Here is a 14,275-nt window from a genome sequence, read left to right as displayed (position 1 = left end):
TCTACGAGCCACTAAAGAGGCACATCAACTGCGCGTGTGATGCCTGGAGGAGGAACAACCCCGGGAAGACAATGTCAATTTATGACATTCCTGGGATTGTAGCAATTGCCTATCCTCTGGCTGCAACCCCCTTGAACATTCAGGCTGGCTTTAGGGTGGCTGGGGTTCAACCTTACAACAGAGATGTATTTCTGAAAACCGAGTTTGCACCATCCTATGTCACAGATGGCCCCATTCAGAACCCTGCCCTGCCAGGCCCCAGCACCAACTCTGCTCTGCCTAGCATGCCCAGTTATGCTTCTGCTATCACCAGCTCACCCTTACCCAGCAATGCCATTGCTGACAGCGGGCTACCAACTCCAGAGGACATCCGAACATATCTAAAAGCTGTCCCCCGAAATGCAAGTGAAGCAGAAACTAGAAATAGAAAAGAATAAGGCTGAATCTAGCAAAAAGCCGTTTCAAAAGAAAGGGAAGCAGGGGGGAAGATGAGTCTGATTAGTCAGATACAGGGCATCTGTTTTGTTCAGAGGTTAAACATGTTAAGTTAAGCGAGTTATCTGCAGCATTCCATTCAATTATCATGGATCTATGTGCAAGCCAGAGAACGTTTGAGTTTAAAGTTCAAAGTAAAGTGGTCTTGCCACTTAATGTGTTTTGATTGAAATGTGTATTGTTTGGATTGAAATAATTGTTTTTCCAAACTTTCTCCCCAAAAGTGCAAGTCACCATTTGCTCTTTGATCCCAGAGAGGTGTGACCTCCACAGAACTTAAAAGGCCTCACTTCAGTGACCCGCCCAGCTTTTTTAGTCTCTTCACTCGCCTCTCATCATCTTCTCGTCTTATGGTGACTAATTCCCAGAGCCAGTGCAACCGCGCCTGGCAGGCCTCGTCATAGGCAGTCTAACTTCTTTTAGATTGAGAGATGATGAGGATGTGAGCTAGAACTCTTCTGGAACACTTAAGTTTGTGCCAGGCCTTCGGCCTTGCCTTTCCATTCAACCACAGACCCTCAGATCTCAGCTGATGTCTCTCTGAGCTCTTCTTCAGTTTCCACCTGGGAAGAAACTCCCAATCACCATCGAGTCAGAACATCTTTGGAGTTCATCACCCTTCAAACCCGGAAGAACATGATTTCAACTCCAACACCACCAAACCTTAAAACCATCAAGACTTTCATCCGAGACTGCATCCGGACACTCGTCAATGACCAAGGCAATACATTTAACTAAACGAAACAGAGTTTTATTATAAGCTGTAGACCCCGTTGTAAAACGGCACTGATGGTTTCACTCAAAGGTTAACCAATTCATTTTCCATAACTGCATTCTCTGGTTTCTCTAATGGCTTCATTCATCCACTTTAGCTCCCCTTTGTGTGTACGCGTGACTGTATGTTTATTCATTTGTTTGTTTAGATTAGTTATGTGTTATTGTTTAGTTAATAAAACTTTTGTGCACGAATTACAAGAGTTTCTGATTCTGTCACCGCTTGTAAATTCAATGTCCTTTTCACGATTCCAATCAAGCTACATGCTCTAATGCATTAATACTGTAAGAAGGTTATTTTCTGTGGCCACTAAAGTATCATTTCTAGAGTTGATATGAAATTACACTGAATGTTCGCTGGACGAACAGATTAGTTGATGACAATATTAATTCTGCTACAGTTACTACTGGCAGCTGATATAAATAATTGTAATGAAATCAATTAATTGTAATTATTTATATACATTTCCCTTTCAAGCTAATTTGCTACAAGGGTCTACTTTTATTTGTATACACATAACAACAAAACTCTGTGCTTTTGTAAAATAAAAGATACAAGGTGCGCTTTCTGCCGTCTCTGTAAACTTTTTTTGAAAAGTCACAAAAATGAACTAAACCTCACTGAATATTTGACACACAGACAAGAGAGATATATCTAGAGAAAGCTTGAAGTTTCTACTTACAAATGAGGTAAGTCATGTCAAAAACAAATATTCTCTGATAAAGTAATCCATTTGAAACCAACGTGAGGTACAGTCTGTCCCATCTAAGCTCATTATCTGTAATGTAAACACGCCCAAGAGCTGAGCGCGGATTTCATATAATAATCATGAGACGTGCATGTAAACATTATCTGTAATGTAAACATGTAAACACCCCCACATTACCTCTGTAAAGAGACTCAATTTAATCTCGGCTGCTTTTCGTTTCTGGAAGACGCGCTGAGAGGAATAAGCCAGAATTTACCTCAGAAGAATGTGATGCGACACGCAGCTTAAGCCAACGGAGATCATTTACATGAGTCTTTTTTTTTTTATTACTTGCATTAGTTGTTATTGTGTTATTGTGACTTAACTTGTACACATTCTGCTGGTTAGACTTTTTCCAAATTACATTCCTGACTAAATGTGTAATTAAGTGAAACATTTTGAATTATGTTTCATTTCATTGCATCTATATGTCTCACAAAGCCAGGATGTTTTTTATGTTCTATAAAATATAAAACCATAAGTTATAAATTAACATGAGTTAAGGGATCCCCACAACTAAAGAGTTATCTGGTCGACTAGTAGTCATTCATTTAAAGCATTAGTTCACTAATCGCACGTTTATTGTTATCATAATAAATCATAATAATGCGCCTTTAATCTTCTGACTCTGCTTTAGCCTAGATTTAAACTGCTGATTTTGTCTGGCGAGAGTAGAATGACACTATTTCCCCGTCTAAATACTGTAAAGCTGATATAAATCCACCCAGCTTTATATCAAGCTGATGTAAAGCTGCTTTGACACAATTTGCATTGTTAAAAGCGCTATACAAATAATAGTGACTTGACTTGAGGGTGTTTTGGGGCCCTGGAGAAGGTTTGACATGCCCTGACATTTGTGTTGTTTTCAGTATCTTAAAAACACATTAATGGTTAAAGTCTAATAACACTAATCAGCACAAACTGGGCTACAACAACATGTACATGCTTGTGTTTCTGAGAAAACAACGTTTTATGCGTGGTTAGTGGAAAAACTAAAAATTTTAAATCACTTGAATAGGGCCATAAAACACATGCAGAACATTTGTTCACAAGACTTTTGAGAACTGGATCTTGTAGTCTAGAGTTTTTGCTACAAAATGATGTGAAAATCATCTTGTTCACTCATTCGCAGAAAACAATTAATTGATTTAAATTTTCTAAGACACTTTTTGTGTAGAAAGGATCTATGCGAGAAGGCGTGAACTATCATGAACAATAGTGTGATTCCCACCTGAGAAGACAAAGGCCCGTATAATGAGCTGTCAGGTATGTGACTGAGAGAGAAGAGTTACAAGATAGAATGTGAGGACAGAAACTACAAACAAAAAATATATACATTTATTTTATCACACAAAATAACCTGAGATACACTTGTGAGTGCAGATAAACAGTTTATTAGGAACAAACAAACAAACAAACAAATAAACAACCAACACAAGAGTCAAGACATCACAGGTGCAATATCCAAAACAGTGGCAGGAAACTTGAACGCAGGAAAACGGTAGACAGCAGAAACTGCACGAGAAAACAAATGGATGTGATTACCACAATGATCTGACAAAGAAAGAGCAAACATGGTGATTATAATAAATAAATATATATAATTTTGAAATATATAAATGAACATCACATACCTGGCATTTCCAAAGTGTTTATGTGCTCCCAAGAAGAAGAAAAAAAAATATTACCTGCTTCCAGTCAGTCAGTAGACTGTATATAACTCTGTAATCTATATAAACCTACACATAGCAAATCTACTGAAAGAGTTATCTTACTTATAAATACACTTTACATATAACTTAAGACATATACTTGAATTTACACATGAAACATATAGTGGTACAGAAGAAACATTCAGGGCAAAACCATGCAAAAAGAGACATTCAGGGTAAAACAGTGAAAAAAGGTACAGTGCAAGATTAAAAAAAAAAGGTGTAAGGTTTACACCCTATGTATAACCTACTCGCTCAAATAGTGCTGAGAAAATGTCCAGGATTGAGGAAAGAGGGACACAGATGAGCTTATATACTACAGTTGAATTTACACATGAAACATGGTGGTACAGAAGACAATCAGGGCAAAACTGTGCAAAAAAAGTGTAAACAGGAAGAGTGCAAGATAAAAAAAAAAGAGTGTAAGGTTTGTAGAAGCCCACTCTTACACCCGATTTATAACCTACTCTCTCACATAGTACACAGAATTGAACAGCTATACATCTTTGTGCCACTCTAGGAAACAGTTCCTTTTCAGCTGAACACACAAGTGAACATCACATGCCTGGTATTTCCAAGGAGTGTCCAGCCTCTTACCATACTTTGCTTTGCAAAGCACACAGCTTCGCGGACCAGCAGTGGCATCTGAGGCCTGCTCAGCTTCTTGAACTGGCATTTTGGTGGTATTTTCTGTGACACACCACAGTGCTCTGCAATCAGTTCTTCCATAAACTCTTTGTGGCTCATGGTGCCATAAAGCTCTTTGTGTACAATAAAAGCATTGGTGGCAGCAATGTCCAAGAACTGTAGAAATAGCTTTCTGTACCACTTTTGTGCAGTGTAGTACTGTAACAGCTGATCAGACAGGTCAACGCCATGTTGTAGGCAGCCACAGGTGCAGGACATGGAAAAATTTTTGTGCTCCATCCATTTTGTGATTTCACCCTCCTCTGCACAGTGTCTCCTGTCCATCTTGAATCCACCTGATGGAGCCCCTCACAGATTTTTTGGTGAGTGAGTTATCTGCATTCCGAGGGCAATCCTTCCTGTTGTCTCTGTAAGTTCCACATGCAACAAACTTCAAAGCAAACAAGTGTGTTAGGAGCTTGGGACTAGTGTAAAAATTACCCATGTATACATGGTACCCAGAGCCCAAAACCGTACGGTCTAACAGAGATGTCACAGCATCATATGACAGTCCATGGCCTGTGGGAAAGTTGTTCTTTCCCGTGTACACAGCAAAATCTACAGTATATCCATTTGATGAGTCCGCAAGAACAAACAACTTGAAGCCCCACCTGGTTGGCTTGGCTTTCATGTACTGAGTCATTCCTGTGTTTGCTTTGCATGCCACCGTTTCTTTCATCCACTGCCAAATTTTTTCACGCATGATAGATGGCCTTACATGCATGCCGGATAGTGTACATGAGGGGTCTGACCCTGAAAAGACGGTTGTGTTTAGCTGTGCCCCCCTTTCTGTCATTGTCCTTGTCTGCATCTGGGTGACTCATGTGCATATTCCATGAAATGGTGCGGTATCTGTCCCTTGACATAATTGTGGCAGGAAAAGGAACAGAGGAAAGACTGTCCTGCTGCCAGTAGTCTCTGATAGACCTCAACTTCACCATGGCCATGTAGAAGAGAATCCCAATGTAGCAGTATAGCTCACTGATGCTGATGTCTGCCCATTTATATTTATGGCCCTTTGCACGTGCCCTGGCAGCCTTAGCATTGGTGTTTTGACAAGGAGTTGACACAGTAGTTTCAGAAAAAAACATTCTGAATAGACTTATGGGAGTGTGTGCATGGTCTTAGCTGTGGTCCAGGATCATGTGCGGGCAGGAATCTCAAGAGCCTGTGGAGCCATGTCAATGTATGAAACGGGACAAAATTAATCTTGACAAAATATATATCACTCTGAATGTCTAAGCATCAAGCATCGACGATAGATCACATTTTTTCAATGGAAAGCTTATAAGGAATGTATTTGCTAAATTTGTGTAGGCAGTACAACTCAAAACATGCATAATAAAAACGCAGTACACATCAGATTCGTCGTAATAACGAGTCGCAAACGCATCCACTGCTTAAATCCGGATTTAGTTAGAAAGGCAAGGGTCCACGGAACAACATCCCATAGAGTACTTTTAGTCCAACGCAACAACGTTGTAATATGGATGGTAATTCCTTTGTTTACGTCTCATTTCTTCGGGGGCAGTTATTGTTTGTATCAGTTATGGAATAACTTGCACTCAAAAAACAGCGTCTTGGTAGTAAAAAACAACATGGTTTTGTAGCACACAGTGTCACAAACAGAATGAGACCATCCACTAAATAAAAAGTGAAAGATATGCGGAATATTGTTCCTAAACATCCAAACACTGTAGTCGGTTGTTGTGACGTATTGCTATGCACAACTTATGATTTACTCTTTACACTTCCAGTCAGTAGTATTATGGAAACAACATGACTGATGGAAAATGTAGCCAATGAGTGCACAATTCTAACGATATATGGTAAGTTTATATCCCTCACGTGGAAAAGTTTTCGTTTATTTGTATTCAGGCGCTCTCAGTGGTCAAAGTTGTGACTTGCTCATGATGCACGCTGTGAGGCACCTGTCTTGTGTCGGGGGTGTGGTACATATGTCAACGTTTAGCACAAACAGTTGTTTCCAGCTAGTACGTATTGGCTGCGTTTGCTGAAATAAAAAGAAAAAGAAAACTACAAAAAAATTTACCTACAAAAGAAGTTTTACTCCGCGGAAGATGTTTTATTGGAGCTTGATTTTTTCGGTGGAAAATCAGAACCCATTTTATATCGGTAAGTTGCAATATATTTATAATATATATATCTCTTTACAGTTATATCCGATCTGTCTGTGTGTTTTTATAATAGAAGAATGCTTGGAAAACGGTTGAATAGAAGAAAAATAATTATGTTGTTATCCTTGTTGATAGAAAAGATCATTAATTGTGAATTGCTACATATTTTTCATGTTGTAGTGTGTGCCCGATCAGATTTGTTTTTATTAGGGAAATGTTAAGAACAAAATGTAGAAATGTCTATAGCAACTCAGATTTCATTCAACAAGAATAACACTATGTATGTGTGTGTGTATCATAGACTGTAAAAAAGATGGACGACGCATCTCCGCTTCCTTCCACTATAGAAAAGTGAAGCGAATACATCTCAGTATGGCTGCTGCCATCTTGAGTAAATGACGTCATTTGGAGCCCGAGTCTGCGCAGTAGAGATTCGTTTGGAGCAGAGTCTGCGCAGTAGTGTCGTGAGGTGGAGCCGCGGAAATCAAACTCCCGCCCAAACTCCCGCAGATCCAATCAACCATAACGACACGCCCCGTTTTTATAGCTTCAAATTACTAGCTAAAATCAAACGTATCACAAAAATGAACAATTGAACATATAACAGCGTGATAACAATTACCTTAAATGACCAAAACCATATTTCGGAAAATTGTATTGGAAGTGTAATAAAAAAATATTTATTTTGACTGAAGTCCCATTCGTTTACATGGAGAGGGCGGGGTTTATGACCAGTACTGCAGCCAGCCACCAGGGGGCGATCAAACAACCCGCAGCTTCACTTTTAAGGACGAGTGAGACACACCTGGTGTGTGTACAGTGGGGCAAAAAAGTATTTAGTCAGCCACCAATTGTGCAAGTTCTCCCACTTAAAAAGATGAGAGAGGCCTGCAATTTTCATCATAGGTATACCTCAACTATGAGAGACAAAATGAGAAAAACAAATCCAGAAAATCACATTGTAGGATTTTTAAAGAATTAATTGGTAAATTCCTCGGTAAAATAAGTATTTGGTCACCTACAAACAAGCAAGATTTCTGGCTCTCACAGACCTGTAACTTCTTTAAGAGGCTCCTCTGTCCTCCACTCGTTACCTGTATTAATGGCATCTGTTTGAACTCGTTATCAGTATAAAAGACACCTGTCCACAACCTCAAACAGTCCAACTCCAAACTCCACCATGGCCAAGACCAAAGAGCTGTCAAAGGACACCAGAAACAAAATTGTAGACCTGCACCAGGCTGGGAAGTGCAATAGGTAAGCAGCTTGGTGTGTAGAAATCAACTGTGGGAGCAATTATTAGAAAATGGAAGACATACAAGACCACTGATAATCTCCCTCGATCTGGGGCTCCACGCAAGATCTCACCCCGTGGGGTCAAAAAATCCCAGAACCACACGGGGGGACCTAGTGAATGACCTGCAGAGAGCTGGGACCAAAGTAACAAAGGCTACCATCAGTAACACACTGCGCCGCCAGGGACTCAAATCCTGCAGTGCCAGACGTGTCCCCCTGCTTAAGCCAGTACATGTCCGGGCCCGTCCGAAGTTTGCTAGAGAGCATTTGAATGATCCAGAAGAGGATTGGGAGAATGTCATATGGTCAGATGAAACCAAAATAGAACTTTTTGGTAAAAACTCAACTTGTCGTGTTTGGAGGAGAAAGAATGCTGAGTTGCATCCAAAGAACACCATACCTACTGTGAAGCATGGGGGTGGAAACATCATGCTTTGGGGCTGTTTTTCTGCAAAGGGACCAGGACGACTGATCCGTGTAAACGAAAGAATGAATGGGGCCATGTATCGTGAGATTTTGAGTGAAAACCTCCTTCCATCAGCAAGGGCATTGAAGATGAAACGTGGCTGGGTCTTTCAGCATGACAATGATCCCAAACACACGAAGGAGTGGCTTCGTAAGAAGCATTTCAAGGTCCTGGAGTGGCCTAGCCAGTCTCCAGATCTCAACCCCATCGAAAATCTTTGGAGGGAGTTGAAAGTCCGTGTTGCCCAGCGACAGCCCCAAAACATTACTGCTCTAGAGGAGATCTGCATGGAGGAATGGGCCAAAATACCAGCAACAGTGTGTGAAGACTTACAGAAAACGTTTGACCTCTGTCACTGCCAACAAAGGGTATATAACAAAGTACTGAGATGAAATTTTGTTACTGACCAAATACTTATTTTCCACCATAATTTGCAAATACCGTATTGACCCGAATATAAGACGATGTTTTTTTCTTGGAAATACATATGAAAAAACGCGGTCGTCTTATATTCGGGGTCTAGACTTTGACATGTCAGTAATACACCCACAACAATAGGTGGCGCCAACAACGCATAAAACGAGTGTGCCATGAAATATGTAATGTAATGTGTGTTGTAAAGATCGCGAGTGAAAACAAAAGAAAAAGAAAAGCTTACAGCAGCACGAGTCGTGACTGTCATGTTGGTCTGATGGGACCAAACTTCTCGGTAAGTGATTTTAAAACATAAGACACTACCCAGATTTGAAGACTACAATAAGATTTCACTTCTACTGTTAATAAAATTTTGGTAGGCTACTATGAGATGGATAGCCTAAATGTTATATAATTCAGATGGGCTACCTGTTATTTCAATGGTATATCAAAAAGTGTATATTTTTCAATGTCATTGTTGGTACATTTTACCAGTATTTACCATACTTTCAAAACAAAAATTAAAATAGGAAAAATATGCAATTTGAAAATAATTTAAGAAAAAATGTTTTACAGAGAGAGAGAAAAAAAAAAAAAAGATTTGGTTTTCAAAAAGCCTTTTTCCAAAAGGTACATCTGGGAAAAGGGGGGTCGTCTTATAATCAGGGTCGTCTTATATTCGGGACAATACGGTAAATTCTTTAAAAATCCTACAATGTGATTTTCTGGATTTTTTTTTCCTCATTTTGTCTCTCATAGTTGAGGTATACCTATGATGAAAATTACAGGCCTCTCTCATCTTTTTAAATGGGAGAACTTGCACAATTGGTGGCTGACTAAATACTTTTTTGCCCCACTGTGTGTGTGTGTGTGTGTATATATATATATATATATACACACATATATATATTTCGATGCTTCGATAGGAGGAGCCTGATTCGACTACCAATCTCAAAGTCGAATATTTGCAGGGGTGCTCAAATGTCTGATTTCACATAGAACTACCGGTTTTCTCCCAATAAGTTAATATACAGCCTATTAAGATAATGCTGTAAATAAGAATCTGAAAAGAAAGAACCTTTCAATATTTTAACATGCATGAATAAATCCAACCACCCCTATAGATTCACTTTTCATAATCTGTGACTGACAGAAAAGCGGCAGGGATTTAAATCTTTAACAATACTCAAACTGACACAGGCAGTGTGAAAGACTGGATTTTTCCAATCAGGTAGAGTACAAGTGATTTTAAAACATTTATATATTATTATTATTATAATTATTATTATATTATAGGCCTATCGACCCTATATAGACCCAGATGACCCCCAGAGATATATCCCCAGATATATCAACCAAAAATAACAAAATAACTAAAATATAATAAAATACCTAACTACATAATACTACTATTGTTAGAAATTGCAACAAAATTAAAATAGAAATATAAACTTTTGAACTGCGGGTTTCGTCTGGTCAGAGGAGAACTGGCCCCCCGACTGAGCCTGGTTTCTCCCAAGGTTTTTTTTTTTCTCCATTCTGTCACAGAGGGAGTTTTGGTTCCTTGCCGCTGTCGCCTCTGGCTTGCTCAGTTGGGGACACTTAATTTCTAGCGATTATCGCCGATTTGATTGCACAGATACTATTTAAACTAAACTGAGCTAGACAATGACATCTCTGAATTCAATAATGAAATGCCTTTAACTGAAAATTGAGTGTTTAATCTTATCATTATACATTACTGACACTCTATCCTCCAATTTGATACTGTTAAGTGCTTTGACAGAATACTGTATTGTAAAAGCGCTATATAAATAAAGGTGACTTGACTTGACTTATCGTGTATATATTATTTATATCGTATAAGATGCGTTTGGTTGAGTTATGCTGCAGTAAAGCGCTTCATTGTAGTACTATGGTGATTCAAACATATGATTCGACTATCGGCAAGATTCGAAAATTCCGATTCGACTATGTAAATCATTATTCTGTATGATTACGCTTTGTATGACTCCTTTTTTTTTTTTTGTATTGCAACAGCCATTTAGCTGAATCCTCTGACGAGGAGTGGGTACCAAGCACCAGCCAACAACCAGAAAAGAGGTTCAAGCACTCAGATTCTCCAAACTCAGCATCTGTTTCAGCTCTGAATCGGTTCTGTAAACCAGTAAGAGGGAGAGGCAAAAAGAAAGGCAGAAAAACCCAGTCTTCACCGATTGTATCCCCTAACGCACCTGGACAGAAGTGGAATAATTCAACTGACGAGGATATTACACCCCAGCCAACAGTCTTCAGACCTTTTAGAACACCAGGCCCACAGCTGATCTCCACAGCATCATACACTGTGTTGCAGTTGTTCCAGCTCTTCCTCTCTTCTTCGATGCTGCAGACAATTGTAAGTAACACAAATGCCTATGGAGCTAAACTGCAAAAAGGCAAAAAAAACGTGGAAGAATATTTCCTTGAATAACTTATATTCTTATCTGATACTTGTGATATTCATGGGTCTGGTGAAAGTGCGTTCACTGACAGATTACTGTCTGTCATGGCACTTGTTGATGTGCAGATGTTGGGAACAGGCTACAAACTGTTCGTTGACAACTTGACAAGTTCAGCACTGTTTAGAGATCTCCTAAAAAAAAAAAACATCCGGGGTTGTGGGACTACTCGGCCCAACAGGGTAGGCTACCCTAAAACCACCACCAACAAGCCTTTGAAAAAAGCTCCTCGAGGCACGCATCGTTGGCTGAGAGAAGGGAACTTGCTGTTTGTGGAATGGAAGGATACAAGGGAGGTCCAGATGTGCTTCACCACAGAGGCACTGGTGGTAGCACTATGCAAAGGAAGGTGAAAGGTGGACAGTGGACAATCTTGGATGTACCTGTTCCAGGCTGTGTTGTAGAATACAACAGGTTAGTAGAAAGTATTCAGTGATGTAAATTTAGCTCATTTATATTTCTCATGTAGAGAACCTCAAGTATAATTTTGCCTTTTTCATTCTAAAATCTGATAATTTGTTTTCTTTTCAGGTGCATGGGTGGAGTAGATGTATCAGATGCACTCATCGGCTATTACACAGTCTCACACAAGACAAGAAAGTGGTACCGTAGCTTTTTTCTACCACTTTGTGGACATAGCCATTGTAAATGCCTTTATCTTACATTGTGAAATGGCCTGTGCAAAGAATCAGAAGCCAATGACACAGAAGCACTTCAGAGAAAAACTCATTGAGGAACTTGCTGGATTAGTGCTTCCTGACTTTCCTCTATCTCCTCCATCCCATCCTCAGGACACGCGCCACTTACGAGGGCACTTTGCTTCAGACAGCACCAAAGGAAGGCGACAATGCAGGGTTTGTGGACAAAAAACCCCTGTATATTGCAAGACTTGTTTAGTGACAATGTGCTTTCAGCCAAAGCGTGACTGTTTCTCTGATTGGCATAACTAGCACTGACCAGTAGTTTTATTTCTGCAAATAAGATCATTTATAACAGTATTCATATCACTTACTACTACGCTACTTTTATTTTTGAAAAGCAGATAATAAAACAACACAATATTTATATCACTAACTATTACTAATAGTACTTTTCTGAGTGTGCTACACACAGGTGAGTGGGCTGAACAATCCACCTGTAGTAACACACTCTTTTCTCTATATGCACCAGACACTTTTTTTTTTATAAAGACTTCCTGTTACAAGAAATTGTTTCCTACGTCTAGTGTTGTGTGTCTATATTTATGTTGAATTATGTAGCACCGTGGTCCTGCGAAGACACGACATTTCGTTCCACTGCATGTCCACACTTGTAGTGGAATGACGACTTGAATAAAGCTCGACTTGACTTGTTTGATTGTAATATTCAAAAATCATTCTTGGTGCTCAAATAAATCACTTATGTTGTCAAAGATTCTGTCTATTATTTTATAATTGAAAAACTATGCAGTGGTATGTATAAATGACTAAAATAGTTTGTAGACCCCTTCAGTACATTTTGTCATCAGGCTGTTTTTCTTCAAACCGGGGGAAAGAGAAAAGGACTAGACAGTCTTAGAAAAATGGTTGCAGGAATCTCATTTTTCATGATAGCCTCTTCAAATTTGAAATATAAACTCATGTGACTTTCAATCCATTAGTTTTCTGGATTGCTCCAGGCCTGAGTTCATGTATTTGTACATGAATTTAAAAAAACGTTCAGTGTGGTACAATTTTTTTTCAAGGCATATCAGCGTCTATAACTTTTGATCTTTTTGAGCATTATCAGCTCTGGATGCTGGATAGTAAAGCCCAAAGTGTCCTCTTTCCAAAGATACTTAAACTGTGAATGTAGACCAAATTATTTTGCAACTGTTACTATTTTAGTTCAGGAAGAGTCATTTCTGAGAATGTGCCTCAGACAGGGAAGGGAGAAAAGGACTAGACAGTCTCAGAAAAATAGTTGGCAGGAATCTCATTTTTCATGGTAGCTTCTTCAAATTTGAAATATAAATTCATGAGACATGTGACTTTCAATCCATTACTTTTCTGGATTACTCCAGGCCTGATTTCATGTATTTGTATATGAAATAATAAGATGTTCAGTGTGGTAGAATTCTTTTTCAAGGCACTTCGGTGTCTATAACTTTTTATCTTTTTGAGCATCAATCTACTCTAGGTGGATAGTAAAGCCCAAAGTGTCTTCTTTCCAGAGATACCTAAATTGTGTGTGTAGCACATTGGTCAGGAACTGTAACCATTTTAAGTTAAGTAGGTCATTTTTGGTTGTCAGTCCCAAAATGGGGGGTGCAGGTTAACATTATTGTGGTGTTCACTGATACTAGTACTAATTTATTGAAAGAAATAACACAATTACCACTTAGCACACATTTTACCATACAGTAAATAAATCAAATTAACATCTGTAACATCTGTAAAATAGTGAATGCACACTTACTCTATAAGATTCTGAATGGAGTTGAAAACTGAACAATACCTGTGTCCCCTTCCTGTGCGAGATGCAGGTGAAGGTGAGAGTGGTGTATTCACAGTCCTAAAAAAATGTTGTGAACAACTGTTAGCATTTATTTTTTACAGTACCTTAGTATATGCGTACTTGATGAGAAAACAGAATGCCAATAAAAAAAACTATATTTTAACACTATCAACCAAAAATAATATTACCATACCCACATGAAAAAAATACTATAGTAATTTATAGTAAATACTATAGCGGTTTTGAACCATACTATAGTAAAGTACTTGATTTAATTTGCTGTGGTAATTCTATGGTTGCTGTGGTAATAACAACTATAGTAATAAAAAACAAATGACTACACAATACTGTAATACATTTTCTACAACTATAGGGTATATTATACTACAATACACTACAGTTTACTGTAGTAAAAACTAAAGTATACTACAGTATTTATTACAGTTTATCAGTTCACTATAGTTAGGGGTGGGCGATATGGAAAAAATATCATATCACGATTTGTTTTTTAGAAATATCACAATTCACGATTTTATCACGATTCTTGTTGGTTTTACTATTTTGCAAGTTG

At 38.6% G+C, this 14,275-nt stretch overlaps 1 protein-coding gene across 16 annotated transcripts in view; it reads right to left on the bottom strand.

Annotated features, from left to right (window-relative positions):
- Window positions 1-14,275, bottom strand: part of LOC131540449 (male-specific lethal 3 homolog) — a 223,412-nt gene that overhangs the window by 171,761 nt on the left and 37,376 nt on the right. For 15 of the 16 annotated variants that reach the window (XR_009271275.1, XR_009271278.1, XR_009271276.1 and 12 more), the window contains exon 9: window positions 13,705-13,761. The exons of the other annotated variant lie outside the window; for it this stretch is intronic. Coding sequence is in view for 10 of the 15 variants with exons in the window: in XM_058775266.1 (XP_058631249.1) it covers window positions 13,705-13,761 (57 nt within the window). In the remaining 5 variants the exon portion in view is untranslated. The remainder of the gene's footprint in view (window positions 1-13,704; window positions 13,762-14,275) is intronic. 16 annotated transcript variants of the gene reach the window in all.

The sequence above is a fragment of the Onychostoma macrolepis genome, chromosome 01 (assembly GCF_012432095.1).
Source record: "Onychostoma macrolepis isolate SWU-2019 chromosome 01, ASM1243209v1, whole genome shotgun sequence".
Classification (NCBI taxonomy): Eukaryota; Metazoa; Chordata; class Actinopteri; order Cypriniformes; family Cyprinidae; genus Onychostoma; species Onychostoma macrolepis.
The sequence above is the reverse complement of the archived record's forward strand: the minus strand, read 5'-3'. Positions and strand labels throughout refer to the sequence as shown.